General features: G+C 21.4%; 3 protein-coding genes across 10 annotated transcripts in view; 1 reads left to right on the top strand and 2 right to left on the bottom strand.

Moving 5' to 3' along the window:
* The first annotated feature begins 4,788 nt into the window (after positions 1 to 4,788).
* Positions 4,789 to 6,940, top strand: LOC129606935 (larval cuticle protein 1-like). The gene is made up of 3 exons (XM_055517583.1): positions 4,789 to 4,797; positions 5,001 to 5,152; positions 6,718 to 6,940. Exons 1-3 carry the CDS (start codon positions 4,789 to 4,791, stop codon positions 6,938 to 6,940), a joined length of 384 nt encoding a protein of 127 aa, XP_055373558.1.
* A 254-nt stretch (positions 6,941 to 7,194) lies between these two features.
* LOC129606904 (actin-related protein 6) lies at positions 7,195 to 8,824 on the bottom strand. 2 transcript variants are annotated; one of them, XM_055517532.1, is made up of 5 exons: positions 8,652 to 8,824; positions 8,405 to 8,549; positions 7,684 to 8,319; positions 7,432 to 7,619; positions 7,195 to 7,365 (listed from the first exon to the last, which is right to left on the bottom strand). In XM_055517532.1, the coding sequence occupies exons 1-5, from the start codon at positions 8,729 to 8,731 to the stop codon at positions 7,236 to 7,238; spliced, it is 1,179 nt and encodes a 392-aa protein (XP_055373507.1). In that variant the 5' UTR covers positions 8,732 to 8,824; the 3' UTR covers positions 7,195 to 7,235. The 2 variants fall into 2 exon arrangements, with proteins under 2 accessions (XP_055373507.1, XP_055373508.1); XM_055517533.1 differs by having other exon boundaries at positions 8,681 to 8,775.
* A 7,757-nt stretch (positions 8,825 to 16,581) lies between these two features.
* The window catches only part of LOC129606727 (protein nervous wreck), a 43,449-nt gene continuing 41,559 nt past the window's right edge, over positions 16,582 to 18,471 (bottom strand). For all 7 annotated transcript variants that reach the window (XM_055517226.1, XM_055517231.1, XM_055517228.1 and 4 more), the window contains 4 exons: positions 17,642 to 18,401; positions 17,506 to 17,577; positions 17,365 to 17,387; positions 16,582 to 17,258 (listed from right to left, as the gene is read on the bottom strand). In XM_055517226.1, the coding sequence (XP_055373201.1) occupies positions 16,662 to 17,258; positions 17,365 to 17,387; positions 17,506 to 17,577; positions 17,642 to 18,401 (1,452 nt within the window). In that variant the 3' untranslated portion in view covers positions 16,582 to 16,661. The remainder of the gene's footprint in view (positions 17,259 to 17,364; positions 17,388 to 17,505; positions 17,578 to 17,641; positions 18,402 to 18,471) is intronic.

Raw genomic sequence — 18,471 nt, 5'->3', positions numbered from 1 at the left:
ATAACAATATATGCTTTGTCATTTTTGTGGTTTAACATTTTAAAAGATTGTTTTGAATGGTGAGTGATAAATGACAACTACCAGTACATAATTATTTAGTTTCATATTACAAATAATTAAACTTGTGAAAATAATAATCAAAAATGGAATAATGAGAATTTTAGAATTTTTTATCTGAAATATCCCAAAACAGAAGGGAATAAATCCGATTCACGAGTAACATTAAGAGGTTTATCATAATCGGCGAAGCAAGTGACTGTCCACGAATTTGAAATATTACTGAATTGTTAAAAACAAAGTTTTGAAGCCAAAATTTTTACATTTTTCGATAAGTCTAGTAGCTTCAAATTCTGGTTGTATTTGAATTTTTTTTACCCATGTTCTAATTCATCTTAAAATTGTTAAAAATGGAATAAATTTCATTTTAATTTTCACCATCACATTCATTTTTTCCGTGTATGAATTTCAGTATTATTAAAATATGAAAAGGTGAATATTGCTGATCTTAATACAATAAATTTTACTCTAATAATAAGACAAACGTGTTTTTCTTCTTTTCTGTACTCTGTATCATAAACTTTTTTTTATTACTTAAATCATAATCCTATTATTCCAACATACAATATTTGTAATTATTTAAAATATGAAAAGGTTAACCCACAAATATTTTATTACCTAATTAACTCTTCTTTTCCTTAATAATATTGTGTGAAGTGAATTTTATTTATTTGTACGCGTTTCAGTCATTTTTGGTACTCGTATTATTATTTTTAAAAATGCTTTCAAAGGATAACAAATGAAATGATCATTTCACCTACAATTAATATTATTTAAAAATTTCATAAGATTAATTACAGTTTATTGTTATTGTTAAAAAAAAATATAAAAATATGCTCAATAGCCTACTCAATGTAAAAATTTACATATCTCAACATTACAATCGCAACAAAAGTATTACTACAAATATATAGATGGCGGTATATGTATAGAACATAGTACTTGTTAGTTGATGCGATTAAGTAAAAATTGCCCAATTCTTGTTTGATCTGTATGTAAATGGTAGGTAGGTATATAGAAATAAAAATTCAAACTATTTAAAAATTGAAAAAAAATTTTTTATACTTGTTTTCCTGTTCATCCAAATTTATCATGTCACCTTCATTGCATTTCTAGTCTCAAAAATTAAAAAAATAAAAACAATTATATTTTATTTTTCTTCTTAAAACCACGTTAATTACTTCGCGACTTTTTTTTTGAAAAATATTCACAATTAAATGTGATGAACTTTTCACATACATAAATAGTAAAAGAAATTAGTAATATTTATTTATTACAATGAAAAAAATATTTATTATTTTGTTGAATAAACAAAAAACAACTAGATGAGTACAAACATTGAGTACTTTTATAAAAAACAAATGAAAAAAACAAAAATACACAATAGATTTTATAAGGAATGAAAAATTGAATATAAATTTTATTTATTTTAGTTTACAAAATACAAATAAATTAAAATAAAATTAAAAATGATTTTAAAATTTTTTTCTTTTTTGGTATAAATTTATTATATACACATAAAAAATTTTAATAAAATTCGTATAACAGATTCATTTTTGTAATCAACATTAATAGTCAGTTTATTTCGGTTTCCCACGCTCTTGTTATTCTGTCATCTCATTGTCATTCTTATTATTGTAATAAATAGTATCTTTCTGCTTATATTTATAAAATAAAAAATTGATAAAATAACATTGCATTATATAAGAAAATCTAAAATAAAATCTACGATATAAGACTGAAATTATGTCAGACTTTACGTCATAATTTAATAATTTGTTATGAAAAGTAATTGTCGCCATTTTACTTTTAAAAAATGTGACAGTAAATCTTATGAGAATGTAGAGTAATTAGACAAAATTATTATTTGCCTTTAGACAGAGCCTGATAACAAACAAGGTGTTTGTGACGTGATATGTACGTTTTTCATCAGACTCAGATTAAATCGTAAATTTTCTTCAATATTATGTAAGCAGTATAACTAATTAAGAGATTATTACTGATTCATTAAGAAATGAAAAATCGAGAAAAAACGATCGGAAGCAATGATTACAATTTCTTATATTGAAAATATAAGAAATTAATCATTGCTTCCGATGATAAAATCTGTGATTAATTTGTTAGAATATAGTAATGAGAAATTTCTGTTACAGAATTTGTAGAAAAAAAATTGCTATTATAGATTGCTGAAGCTGTTCGTTTATTCTTATTTTGACAAATGTCAATTTTGTTTTGACACTTTTTGATTTTGACATTTTGTGACTAATTTCTAATTGTACAAAGGCTTAGAATTACTGGAGTCTCAGGCTCCAGAACACAAGCTGCATGTGAAGCTTAATATTCTAGTGTTTATGAGTTTAAAACAAATATGGCACTTGTTCTTCTTTTTTTTTTTCAACTAAACTACATGCTTACCATAATATCGCAACACAGTGTCATCATTTAATGTAAACACATGTAAACAAATACGTCAATAATTCCCTAAAATTTCTCATAAATTTCCTTTAATAAAATCTCAAGAAAACTAAATCCAAATTTCGAAATTTTCATATCTATTTTTTTAATATGAATTCAATCGAGAAACTAAATTTGAAAAAAATAAAAAAAAAAACAATAATAAAAACATGACAGAAATCAATGTCAACCACGATTAAAAATAACGGATAACCGGTGAGGCAGCATCTAATAATTATTACCGTTAATAATAATGTAAAATTTTTTTTTTTTGTTATTATAAAAAATAAAATGTAGGTAAAAGCTCGCCTTTATTTTTAATTCAGACTCTATATATAAAAAATTAAGTTGTTAAATTGCTGTTAAAAGTTTCTTACAGAGCAAGTTCGACTTTATATATGGACCCTTAAATGCTTCATTTTTTTTATTTTTACCTTTACAGGTTGCATATTAATTTTAACTTGGGATCTGTTTTCAGTTTTTTTTCTTCACGTGTTTCTCCCACTACGTGAAAAATAAAAATTTTTAATTGTGTTTTAGAGTTGAGCTTTTGAATTAGAAATTCAATGCTTATAAATAAAATCGATGACAAAAAAAAAACAAAAATTGAAAATGAAAACGAAAATGAAAAAATATTAATGGTAAAGTTTATTAAAACTGTATAAAAAAGAACTAAAAAGAAAGACAGACAATAAAAACAAAAAAAAAAAAAAATCAGAGCCAAAAAAGCCCAAACGATAATTACGAAAAAAAAAAAAAAACGAATGAATGATTAAAGTAAAGCTAAACTTTTTTTTTCAGTATAAAGTTGCATATTTTGCATGATTGTGTTAAAAACAAAAAACCCCAAAAATAAAGTAGAAAAGAAAATATGAAACATAAAAATTTTACAAGACATTTAGTTTTCGATTGGTAGGCAATTTTTTTGAATGTAATTTGTGTTCCTTTGAAATTGTAATGAGCAAGTTGTTGGTGGATAAAAAAAAATAGAAAAAATTCCAATTGATACTGAGTTTTTTATCATTTCAGGAAATTTAATATTCAACCATATTCTGTAAGTCGCAACACTTGACTACTATTAGTCCGAATCTATCACGGATTGTTATTAAAAAATTTTGTAATTTTCTGAAGAAAATTAATTTTAAAAATTTGAAATTCCGTACTGAAAAACTTCTTATTACTTATAAATATTCAAAAAACGTTCCATAACCATAAAAGATGCAAGTAACAAAATATGGGCTAATTAATTTTTTTCGATTTTTTCACTGACATTTGTTAGAAAATTAGAAATTAGCAATTAAAATCATTTACTCATAGTTTAGCAAAATCAATTAAGTCTGCAAAATACAAATCTTTTGCAAAAGCGCGATAAATGGAAATGTTATGGTGTCTTATTTACTTTTTTTGCAAAAAATTCTGATATCATATACGAAATGCGTACGCAACTAACTACCTAACATACTAAACACAAGATTTTGAAATGTTGATCAATTTTACCGATTCGATATTGCCTATACGTAATTTTATTATAGTTAAATTTGTTAATTTAATCAAAAAGTTTCTCACTTAAATCTTTTGTTCCTTAATTGAAATTATACGGGAGAAGTTAATTTCTAACAGACATAAATGTCAATTTCAAACTGTTATATTTTTATAACAGTTCTAAACTGTTATGGAATAATTTTTATAAAACAAAAATAGAAAAAAAATCAATAGAAACTGCTTTGCAACAACCTTATAGCAAACAAAAATTTTTATAAGAAATCAATTTTTTTTTTTTTTTGCATTTTACATAATAAATTCTCTGATACCGAATTTAGTATCGGAGAAAAAAAAAATAAAAAAATCAAAATTCAAAAAGTTCAACAATCACAACAACAAAACAAGAAAACCAAAAACTTTATTTAAAACCGAAATAAAATCAAACATTACTAAGTTTCGCACTCGAATTTTTATCATTTAGTTTAAGGTGATCTAGTGGCCAACATCTCTTCAGCATTTCTTTCTTGACTTTCAAGATTTCTTAAATCTAAAAATAAAATACACAAAAAATTTAATTTTATAATTTAAAAAAAAAAAACTAGACAAGCATTCAACACAGAAAAAAAAAACAATAAAAAAACCATTGATTTTTTTTTTTCAAATACTTCCGTTGATTTTTAAGACCAGTTTTTTTTTCTATTTGATTTTATTGATTTTTTTCCAATATTATCGAATTTTGCTTCGTTTTTTTTTTTAAATAAAATATTTTGTTTTGTTTTTATTGCAAAATCCAAAATGAAAAGTGTAAGTGTTTTTTTTTTTTGTCCAATAATAGAAAATAAAATTTTAATAATTGAAAGTGAAATTTTGAGCAGATTTATTTTTATTTATTAAATAAATGTTTCAAAAATTCAACTAAATAAATAAAATATATAGAAAAACTAAAAATATACAAATGAAATCAAAGAGTTTATCAACAATATTTTCTCTTTTTTTTTTACTTACAGTTTCATTGTTTAATTGTATTGGTGGTGGTTTTGATTGGTTGTGTTGCCGCTCAAGAAAGAACACTTGAAGGACAATTATTGGATATGATGATGCCAAAAATTCTACTCGAAGAATATAATAATGTGCCAAGAGAAGATGGATATAATTTTAGGTAATTTTTTGAGTCGAAATAAAAAAAGAATTAAACAGCACAAACCAAAAATTTGAAAAGTATAAGTTGGTCGGAAAGAGAGACAAATAATTTTTTATGGAAAATGTTAATCGAATTAAAAAATATTTTAATTATTAATTTATTTAATATTAAATAATTTTTGAAATTCTGGTTATTAAATACGGAATGAGCAATAACAAATAACAGTTAACAAAAATGAAATTAACGTTTTTGAGAAAAAAAATTATTTTCAAAAAAAAATTGCATATAGTTAGGCGAACTAACTTTTCTTCTATCAAGAATTATGGGAGTAAATTTTTAATTTTCTGTTTGTTATTTAATTAAAAATAAATAATAAATTAAGTGATATTTAACGTGACTTAAAATTAAACATTCTATTGATCTAGAATCTAATCAATCTAGAATTGAAATTCATCCATTTTACCCTCTTATTTTACCAGTAATTGCATCATTTATAATAATAAAACAATATTAAATATCATGAAAATAAAATTTAATATGAACCTGCAATATTCTATAAAAAATTATTTTTACAAAATATTTTTAAAATTTTATGAGTATAGCAATTATTACAATATACTTAATATTTTTTAAATTAAATTTTAAATTAAATTCTTCAATATAAAAATATTATTTATATAAAATTAAAAAATTTATCATTTCAGCCCAATTCTAGTGTTGATTATTAGAATATGCTGGCTATTCACACTTTTAATTGATTTACGATTTTAGGAAACAAATTTCAGAATAATAAAAAACCAAAAATATTAATAAAATAAAAAAATTTATCAATATGTACTATTGTAAATACATGATTTCAAAACAAATTTGTTAAAAAAAAAAAAAAACTTAGTTCAAATTTTCAAATTTTAAATTATTAATAAATTATTTATAAACTTTAAACAAAAAAAAAACTAAATAAAGACCAATTTATTTATTCAAGAAAAAAAAAAAATTGCAATTCTAAAGTATTTTTTGGCATTTACTGATGAGATTTTTAAGTAATGGAAACACAATGGTCATAACATAATTCCGAATTTTTAAAGTTATTAAATTCAACATTTGCGCTTGCATATAATTAGGCGAACATATTTTCATTTTCAATATTCACCACTTTAAATACTAACATATTCATGATATTAGCCTAAATATATGCAATTTTATATGAACTTGAAAATAACATTGATTCGAAAATTAATTATTCGAATTTCGAAAATTTAAAATCATTCAATCGTAATTGTTTTTCAAGAAAATTCTAATATTTTAAATTATGGTTTAACATAAAATTTTCTTGGTTAAAATTTGGAGCTATTGTGGAAGCTTTAAAAATTTTTTAAATGCAAAACATACATTAATTTCCAGATGGCTTATTTTTTATAAAAAATAATGTCTAGTATCTTGTACTTTTGTTGTAATAATGTTATTCTTTGTAAAATTATATAAATATCAAAATATCATCCTGAATACGCATAGCTTCTTGACGCATAGTTTTCTTTAAAATATATTTAATTTTATAGTATTAATAACTTTAATATGTTTTTCAGTTATAAAACTAGTGATGGAACAATTCGTGAAGAAATGGGTATTATTATGAACCCAGGAACACCAGAACAAGAAATGGTTGTAATGGGTTCCTTTGGTTACGAGGACAAAGAAGGTATTAAAACAGTTACAATGTACACAGCAGATAAAAGGGGATATAAACCAAGAGTATCTATTAAAAATCGAAAACTTAATCCTAAATTGTTAGCATCATTGGCTGGTTAAAAATCTTTGTTAGTTACTTTAATTGATTTATATATACATATTTTTTTTTTAATAGAAAATATTTGAAATTTCATTATTTACGTTCTTTTAAATTAATAACAAAAATTAAATTGTCATTTAGTAATAAGAAATCATTGTCATTATTTTAGTATATTACTGAATCAATTAATTTTAAATTAAAATTTTTTTTATAAAACAAATAAGTTACCTTTCCTTTTATTTATTTATGTTTTTTATTACTTTTAAAAATTTCTTAAAGACGCTATGTCACGCTTACACATATTCATTATAATTGTTATAAATCAAATTTAGTAACTGAATGTTGCACTCCATTTTCATCATAATCTTCTCTAGTCATAATATTCTCTCGAAAATCTGGAGTTTCTGCCAAAATTTTACCACCAAACCAAGGGTATGAAATTGGACTAAAATAAGAAAAAATTTTCATTTTAAAATTTAATTAATATTTAAAATAAATAAATATTATTTACTCTTCAGGAATTGAAACATTAACTTTGAATTCATCAGGAATTAATTTTCTAATTTCTCCTTGCAATCTATCTCGCATTCCGGGGAAAAATGCGCATCCTCCAGTAACTATAATATTAGACACTAAAACATGATGACTGCAAGGTGGACAGGCTTTCAGGCAATCCAAAACACTTTCAGCAACACCCATCTAAAAAGAAAACAATTATTGAAATAGTATGGAATAATATTTAAAGAAAATTGTCAAAAAAAACCTGACGAATTCCTATATCTGATGGATAAAATAATAATTCTGGTATAGTAAAGCGTTCGTTACTTAATTTTAACATTTGATAATCTTTGTAGTTATCATCTTTTTTCTTAACATAACCGCGTTTTATTGAAGTAAAATCAGGTAATACATATTCAGTCACAATGGGATTTTCACGAGTTTTTGATAATTTTAAATCTCTTTTAAAATCTTGTGATACAAAACAAATGTCCTCCTTTATTTGATTCACAACATAAGATTCATCCATAACATTTAAATGGCGATAAGAAATTAGTTCTTTTAAATGATTTGTTAATAATTTCCCACCAATATCAATACGACGAATACCTTCTTTAATTCTCTTTCGCTTTACGAAAGGTACTATATGCGTAAAACTATATCCCATTTCTATAACAATACATGTTGTTATATTAGGAATATCACTTAAATATTTCATAGCAGATAAATTTGCAGATGTAGTTCTATAAATTCCTTCAATTTCATATTCTTCGAAAAATATTTCGGTCATAGCTTCTTGATTACTTTCAAAATTAAATTGCGGTTCTGTAACAATTAGTACTTTTTCAGCTAAATTAATACCAACACCATCAGGACTAAACATAAAATCCCAAACAGTTTTCTGAAAACGAATTTGTTTTTTTTAACAGAAACAGAATACAAACACAAATCTATTACACCTAGAAATTATAATAAAATAAACTCACCTGTACATCATAGTTAACTAAATAGCCCTTTTGAAAACTTAACATGTAAAATAAACCAGATGCATCACGACATTCCTCTATTTGACTTCCTATAAAAGCCCTTCTTCTTTCCGATTTCGCTTTCATAACACAATTTGGCATTACTCTGTTAATTGTAATAGAAATAAGTTTTAAATTTTATTGTTTAATTTTTTGCAACATCAATGCATCAAAACAAATTGAAAAAAAATAGCAAAATTAATCTTACCTAGGCTTCTCATATGAATTTAAACCAACCTTTGCAAGATATGCTCCATTATCAAGAATACAAACATTCCCATTCACCATATTTAACTTCTTCTGTGTTAAAAATGTATAAAAATTTAATTCTAGGCCATAAATTTTCTTAATAATTTTTTTTTTTGTAATTGTTTGGTTTTCTTTTAATGAAAACAATAACCCGACTTCTATGTTTATTTACAATTTTGACATTTCTTTAATACAACCGGCATTATTTGTAGAACATTTTGTAGAAATTTCGATTTTAAGTATGAGAATTCACAATTGCCACATATTCACAATAATTTACAAAATATTTTTACAAAATATTTACAATGAATATAGGTTTCATTTTTCATTTAAGTATAAGTCAGAATTAGTGAACAGACAGACCAAATTAAACCATGAAACAGAATTGAATTTTATATCCTTTATCTTATTAAAAAATAATAATGTTTGTCCCGTGGTGTGTTTCATCAAGAAATTTTTACTTAAATTTTGACGTTGTCAAATTGTAGCCTAATTAAATTTTAATTCTCGACGACCAATTGATTTTTCGTTTTGTTTACAAAGGTGTGTAGCAGTCTCAACAATATACAAAACAAAATATAAAAATAAATTCCATTCATAAAAACAAAGGCTTCTTTTTGTTCGACTTGAAGGATGAATACAATTCAGAATAAAAGTGAGTAACAAACCCAATAACCAAAAATTAAGGGAAATTTTTGCATTCAATCAGGGATGAGTTTATCAAATTTCAACTGAATTTGGTTTGTGTACAGAAACAAATTCGAGCATCGAAAAGCTAAAATCAAAACCATTCTCGTTTTGTTTTTTTTTTATTTAATAATGTACGTGTAGAGTAACAAAAGCACAAGTGCATTAAGGAAATATTATTGCATTATTGCATTAAGGAGGAAATATTATATTCTGAAGAAAAATATTAATATTGAAATTTAGAATATTTAAAATTTAAAAATGATTCTCAAAAATTTTCTTTTCAAAATTTATGTATTTATAAGAAAATACTTATTTGGGTACATGGGTGTTTACCAAAATACAGATCTAATATCAATTTGACTTATTCAGCTATTTAAATTGTATTGCTGAATTAATTTGATTTACTGATAAACATACTCTATCAGGGAATTTAAAATAAAAAGCAAAATAAAGTTTTATTGTACTTGTTTCAATATTTCTTTTATTTTTCATATTATTAATAATATTTTTCTTAACAGATTTACATAAGTTTTCCTTTATTAATTATTTTATTTTATTTTTTGTTTCACATTGTTTTCAATTTTTTTTTAATTTTTTTTTTTTGTTTGTTTTATTTTTTGGTATTATTTCAATTACATTTCATTTTTCATTCATAATTTTATTGTAATTTTGTTTTTTGTATTTATTTTTCCTCATTTTTTTTATTCTAGTTTAAATTTTACTATTATAAGGTTGTTTTTGTTTGTTTTTCATACGTTTCATCTTTAATGTAATTACATTACATATTGTAAATATGTAATTACTTATATGTATATGTGTGTATTTTTATATATACCTATATGATATTTTATATATATGACAAAAGAAACGATTTTCCCTAATATGTGAATAATATTATTTATTTATTTTTTGTATTATATTAAATTATGCATATATATATATATATATATATGTATATATATATATATACACATATATATATATATGTATATATATATATATATATATATATATATATATATATATATATATATACATATATATACATATATATATATATATATATATATATATATACATATATATATATATATATATATATATATATATATATATATATATATATATACATATATATATATATGTATATATATATATATATAATATATAAAAATATTTATTTATATAATTATATATATAGATATATATATAATTTTTCATTTCAATTCAATTGAGTACAACGATTTTGTAGTTTTTAATTTATTTTTATCTTACATATGTATATATATGTATATATATAATTATATATATATATATTAATTCATATATATTCATATATGAATATATATATATATATATATGTATATATATGTATACATAAATTTATTTTAAATATATATAGAGTTTAATTTTTGTATAAGAATTTTTTTTTGTTTTTTTTTTTAATTTATTTATTTTTAGATAAAGATATAATATAATAAATATAACCAACAAACGATTTAACTAACTAAAAAACTATAAGCCATTATAAATTAAAGCAATATAAATATATTGTATATAATATATATATATGTATATTATATATTGTATATAAAGATTTAATATTTGAAATAATAATTACAAAATTAAAAATGAAAATTTATTATAATATCTGTACATTTATTTTAATAAATACATAAGTAATTACATATAAATAATTAATTTTTTACATAAAGTTTTTGTTCTTTTTATGTATAACAATAATATCTTAAGTATTTCATTTTTTTTATTGTTTTCAAGAATATAACGATAGAATATATAATATTAATAATTTTAGTGCCCTATGTAGAATTGATAAAAATTAATATAAGAAATATTTGTAATTTGTATTAGAAGTAAACGATTTTTTTTATATATGCAAATAAGCATTTATCGTAATTATGATATATTTTTCCAATTTTTATTATTATTATATTTTGGTTCATTATGCCAAATCAAAATAACAGATTTAATAAAATATTTCAATAGTTAAGAAATAAAATAAAATAATGTAAAATCTTGTATTTTATGGAATGGCAAACAATAGTGCCCTTAATAGTAATTTATTCAGATATACAATATTGAATAATTTTAGACAACCATGCATGCATACGTGAGAGATCCTTAGTCTATATAATAATTACGAGCGAATTATAATACGAGCTGTCAAATCAATTTTTAACATTTGTTAGTGAAAAAATATTGACAAAAATGTAGGTAAAAAAAATTAGTTGCAGTATAAGTGAAAATTTAAGTAATTAAATTGCAAAATAAATAAAAAGAAAATTACATTTATATATAACCAATTGAAATAACATTCAAATCGGCAAAATAATGACACAAATATATTAATTGTCAATGTGGTGTAGACATATTGACATTTTGATATTTTGAAAAGAAATATTAGAGCACATGCGATAATTGTTTTTGTTTTTTTGTGTTTTAATTTTTTAACTTGCTTTGTCGAATATTTTTTCTTTTTTAAATGCTAAATAACACTAAATATATGATATTAAAATCTTTATAAATATAATTATTGGTGAATACATTAATAAAATATACTGTTATATAAATTATAATGTTATACATTTTTGTTATACCATTTATTTTATATACACAATCAGAATAGGTTTAATATTAATCTTAATTAATATTAATTTAAAATTAATAGGTTTGTTTTTTTTACGATCGATAAAAGTATTTATATACGAGTGAATATTTAAAATAATTAAAATTAAAAATAAATGTTATACGAGGAATTAAAGCAAATTTTGTAATAATAATATTATTATTACATGTATTGTAATTATCATAATTATTGTACATGTAATATTAGTGCAATTTTTATATTAACAATAATTTATATTTTTTATATTATATATTACTTATTTACGAGTATATAACATGTATATATATACAATATATATAAACATATAAGGAGTATACGTGTAATAATAATAATATAATAATAATTTATAATTTATTATTTTTAATATTATTCGAAGACGTTAACTATATTAAATTACGATAATAGGATTATAAATATGTATGTATATATGTATTATACATAAATGTACGAAATATAAATTATTATTGCTTATAGAAATGTTTTTAATATATGTGTATATTTTTTTGATTTTGTTTTTTTTTTTTTTTTTAAATATTTGGTTCTCGATTTATCATATGAAAATTTTTTAGGGTAAGTATGTATAATATAGTACAATGTATATAAAATATGTAGATTTATAAAACAAAAAAAAAAAATTAAAATAATTAAACTAATTTGGATAAAATAAATAAAATTTTCTCTTAAATTAAATTGAAATAATTAATTAATTAATTAAAATTGAACAAATTGGAATATATAAAATTAAAATTAAAAATATAGTTTATGTGTATAAGTGTGTTTTTGTTCTAATGAGTAATACTCTTATAATTTTTATGGCATATTGCATTATTTTATATTTTTTTAATAGTTACATAATTAATATAATAAAAAATATATTTACATATAAAACGTAATCTCTATATAAAGAAAACCCTAGTAAATTTTATTCTTAACATTGGAACTCTTTAAAACTTTTATTACTGCTAACAAATTGTTCGTAGTATCTGTTATACTGAGATTACACTGTTATATGTAAACGTTATTTATAAACTTATTTAAACGCAACATTAACTTATTATATTCATCTATTTAAAATTAATATCAAACTTTAAATAAATATCAAGTTAATAATAAAAATAAATTAAAATTTCCAGAAAAATTATCAGAATATATTTAGCAAACAAATATATTGGAACTATAGATATTATATTTTTAAAGGAAAATGTTAAATCTGGCAGTGGAATTTAATAATTTGAGTATATGTATACTTTATTTAAGTAAAACGGTAAGACTGATTATACATTTGAATATTATGATTCCGTATTAAAATTCAAAATTAATAAAGAAATGAAATGACTATTTATAAAGCCATTACTAATAAATGTGATATACAATGTGTACATAAAATGTATGTTGTGTATGTTATCTAGGTTATATAAGTAAAACAATTATGTTAAACATTAATAAATTTTTATGTATTAGGTGCATGTACCTAATAAATTATCTGTCGTAATTATATAAAAAATAATTTTTTTAATAAAGAAAACTTTCACCTAGTTACATACATACATATATACACAGCGTACATATATAATTTTTATAACAAAGAGCATTACAAACTCCATCTAATATAGAATATGTAAAAAATTGGCATTTGAAAAATTCTTGCAATTATTTGTGAAGGAATGTAAATAAGAGTCATTTAATAATTAAAATTAAAATAAATTTTAAATAGATTAAAATAATAAGTAACATTGTACAAATTTAAGACAATTTAATACAGATTTAAGACAATTGAAATTTAAAAATTTATAAGGCATACTTTTGTTATTAAATAATTATAAATATTATATAATATTCTTAAAAATAATTATAAATTAATAATAACAATAATATAACAAAAACTATTAAAATTTAAACATTAAAAATAATTGGTTTTTGTACATAGAACATATTTTTTTTCTATACAACAAAATTATATTATTTTATATAATAAATTTACACATAACTTATATTTGCGTATAATAATATTTAAGGTGATAATCTATTTGTTATACACATAACTATGTAGCAATATAATAATATATTATTAAATCAAATTCAAACAAATTTTTTTAATAATTTGAAATAAATATAAATCTAAAGAGCATTTTGAGGAAAAACGAAACAAAAAGAGGGTCTTATTCTGAGTATCGAATCACTAAATGGTAGTGATATTTAATACTTTGAGCATTTGATAAATTATGTGGCAACAACAAATAAAATATCACCTTTAATAATTTCGACTTATAATTCATATTCAAATTTAAAATTTTTAAATACATTTTTTTCCAATATTATATATAAATAAATTTATTATTATGCACACATAAAATTTTAAAAACATTTTTTATTTATTTGGTTTTAATTCAAATATACAAATATGCATATATATATAGAAAGGCATTAAGTTTCACATGTTTTTTTATTTTAATAATAAGTAATATTAGGTTTTAATTTAAAATTTTTGTAATATTTTAATGGTACGAGTATATAAGTATTCCAAATTTATTTAATATAAATTCTTATATTAAAGTACATTTATAATAATGTATATGCGGGTATTAACATAAATAAATTGAGTGGTATTAAAAATTAATTATAAAATTTTCCAGATTTCAAAATTATAATAATATGGTATTAATATATAAGTCAGCTTATGAATTACAATTGCTGAATATTATATTAATACAATATTATCATAATTTTAAAGTAATAGCTTCTAATAATAATGAAAATATTATATTAAATTATACAAAATTATTTTTTGTTCTTCATTATAATTTGAAATTTAGACATTGGAAACATGGAAAAAATTTTGTTTTTTTTTATTCAAAGGTGGATTATTTTCAAATGATTAAAGTATATTTTGATTTTTAAGAATATAGTAACATAATATCTATATATATATATAATTAATTTAATATTAAATAACTATAAAATCTATACACAGATGCAAATAGTGTATTCAGTTAACTTTAAAATGATGATTTTTGATCTTAAAATTTGTTCATTATTAACTTGAGATTTGTATTCAGTAATTAATTGTTATTGCAAGTTTACACGATAAATTTGTAGTCATTATAATAATAATTAATTATATTTACAAAATTTTAAGCATGACAACAAAATACCATTCAATCCAACTTCATTTTTATTTATTCAGTAAGATCAAATTTAAACTTTTGAATAAATGAAATTGAAGTCTGAATATGCGAATTTAAAATATTTATGCCCTTTATTATTGTTAAATTTTACAATAATTTTAATAATAGAATATAGCAAATAATTTTAAATTACTTCTTTTGAATTTATAGAATGCTAGACGATTTTCTATATATTTTACTCTTTTCCGTTTTTTTACATTATATTTAAATATATTTAATTGTTGCTTTTCTGTTTCTTAGTAACTTATTCAATACCATTTAATTCAAGTTTAATTTAAAATAAGATTGCAGTTATTTCTAAATAGTAAAAAAAAATTTTAAACAAATATTTTTACCTAAATATAATTTTAATTACTGTACACAAAAAAAAACACCTTAATTAGTTAATTTGCTCATTAGTGAGTTTAATAATTGGGCTGGCTTATTCAAATTATAGAATCATTAAATGATAGTGATATTATCGTAAAAGTTTTAAAAATCTTATTATAGATACGATTCATTTGCATGAATTGATTTGTATTTCCAATAATAATAGCGAACTTTTTCAGATAGTTTTCACAATCACTTAGTGATTCGATACTCAGAATAAGCCCCAATATATATGTTTTATTAGAAATTCTCGAGTATTTACGGTAGCATTTTAAATATTAATATAAAATTCTGTTAATTTTAATATGAACATAATTCAACAATATAAGAAGTTTTAAGTTGAACTTGAATTAAATATTTTATGTATTACTGGAATTTTTGAAATCAGAAATGAGGCTATTTATTCTTTTAATTCTTTTATAGGAAATGTTTTTATAGCAACAAACAACAAATTTACTTTATACAACATACAAATTATTTTTTAAATACAATTTTTTACAAAGTATACAATAAACAATATTTGTAGAGCACAAATATTTTTAATAAATTTACGTTCATTTAAATATCAAATAATTATTATGAATATTTATTAAATTAATTTTTTAACGTTTCTTTTCGCTCCCATATTTTCAATATCTAAGTTCAAAAATTTGAATTTTTTTTTTTAATTTATACATTTAAATATACAATTTTTCTGTTTTTATATATTATATAATAATTTCTACGTTTATTTTTAACGTTTATTAATAAATTAATGTTAATTTTTTTATTTTTGGTAATGTGATGAAAATGAATTTTTTGTGGAATAATGAAAAAATTAATGAATTAAATATAAATGAATTTTGAGTGTTCATATAATTACTATTATAATTTATATAATTAAATTACAATATTGTATTTTTGTTTTTTGTATATTTGAATGAATTATTTATTTATATATAATTTTTAATTTATTATTTTATATTACATATAATATAAACGATTACTAATATTTTTATATGTTATATATATATGTATATATATATACATATGGATTTTTAATTTAAATATTTAAATATTAAATTTTAATAGTATAAAATTAAGCATTCGATTCTTTTAAATTTTGTAAACGTGCTAATTGATGGGGTTCTAATTCTTCTGGTATTGATGCTCTACCACCAACAACTTGTTTTGGTGTATCAACAACATTTTGTGGTGATTGATTATGACTATTATCATCATCATCATCACTAGTTTTTTGTTCATTGGCAGCATTAAATGCATCATCAAAATTAGCTTCAAAATTTGCTTCAAAATTTGTTTCAAATTGATTATCATTATTATTTTGTTGTTGTTGTTTATCTGTTATTTTTGGACCAAATGGTTCTTCAGTTTCTTGTATTGGTTTAACATTATCATGTTGTTGTTCATTTTCACTATCAAATTCTGAATCATCTCTCATATCATCATCTAATAAATGTTCATCAGCTTCATTATTATTTATTCTTTCATTATTATTTGATGAATTTTTATCATCTTTAATTGATTTTTGTTCATCTTTTGGTATAAAACCTTTATCTTCAATCATTGGTGTTGCTGCAGTTACATTTATTTGTACTGCACCTAAATTATAATTTCCACTTGGATCACCGCCATTTGAATTTGTAACTCTGACCCCGGGTATGTTTGAATTTTCCTAAAAATAAAACAAAAATTATAATATATTTTTTTAAATATTTTAGATATTAGAAAAAATAAATTAAAATTTATATATTTTGTACATTATATTTCATTCCTATTACCTCAGGTTCTTCCTCGATAATAACTATTTGTAAGCATTTATAATAAAATTAAAAATATTTCAATATTAAATACGAATTCGAAGTAAACATAAACATTTAGAATAAAAGAAAAAGTGTTAGCCAAAAAAAAAGAGTTCTTACCCGGGGGTGGTGGTGGTGGGGCGCCCATCGGTGGAGGTCGTGTAGGATAATCATCAATAACCATAGCTGAATCTAAAACATAGTAGAGAAAAAACATAATTTTTCGTTTACTTTTAAATTTTTTGAAAGCAATTACCATCCATTTCATCAGTTGATTGGAATAAATCATCATTTTGTGCATATTCCGGTGGTAATTCTGGTGCTGCAGGAAATGAAAAACTAGGCATTGCTGAACCAGGTGGTGTTTCATCTTCTTCTTCTTCATCATCTTCTCCATATGTAAATGGTTCACCATTTTCATCACATTCTTCAACAACAAGTGATGGGAAATTTCCAACTTGACCATTTAATTCACCTTCCCACCATCCGTCATCAACACCATGTGCACTCTTTGTTATAATTTTAATAATTTGTCCCTCTTCAAATGTCAATTCATCTTCAGCTGTTGCATCGTAATCATACATAGCAATACAATATTCTTGTTCACCAGGTTTAGGTCTTTCACGTTTCTGATAATTTTCTTGATGTTGTTGTTCATATTGTTGTTTTTCAATTTGTTGTTGCTGTTGTTGGATCTGTTGATTAATCATTGCAGCTGCCTGTTCAGCACCAGGTGCCATTATAACTGATACTTGATCTGGTGATTGACCAGAATCTTGAGTTTGATCTTCATTATCAACTGTATAATCGACTGATGAAAATGATATTTGTGTTTGTAGTTGGCTAGAATTATTTACTGCAGCAGCGGTATCTTGATCTATGTCCAAATAATTATGTGGTACGTAACCTTCTTCACCTTTATAATTTCTTGCACGTAACCAACCGTCACCGTCACCTTCACCAATAACTTCAAGTTGTTCATTTTCGACTATAGTGAGTTCGTCCGGGTTTTGTGCCTAAAAAAAATTTAAAATTAAAGTATTTATAAATAGAATAAATCTTAAAAATATGCGGATTTCGACTTAC

Source organism: Condylostylus longicornis, unplaced genomic scaffold, assembly GCF_029603195.1.
Source record: "Condylostylus longicornis isolate FDR11 unplaced genomic scaffold, ASM2960319v2 ptg000022l, whole genome shotgun sequence".
Lineage (NCBI taxonomy): Eukaryota > Metazoa > Arthropoda > Insecta > Diptera > Dolichopodidae > Condylostylus > Condylostylus longicornis.
The sequence above is the reverse complement of the archived record's forward strand: the minus strand, read 5'-3'. Positions and strand labels throughout refer to the sequence as shown.

Coding starts and splice junctions, on each gene's coding strand:
- LOC129606935 (XM_055517583.1), top strand. Junction 5,153..6,717: donor GAAGATGGATATAATTTTAG/GTAATTTTTTGA, acceptor TATGTTTTTCAG/TTATAAAACTAGTGATGGAA.
- LOC129606904 (XM_055517532.1), bottom strand. CDS start 8,731: ATGGTGAATGGGAATGTTTGTATTCTTGATAATGGAGCATATCTTGCA. Junction 8,550..8,651: donor AATTCATATGAGAAGCCTAG/GTAAGATTAATT, acceptor TACAATTAACAG/AGTAATGCCAAATTGTGTTA. Junction 8,320..8,404: donor TAGTTAACTATGATGTACAG/GTGAGTTTATTT, acceptor ATTCGTTTTCAG/AAAACTGTTTGGGATTTTAT.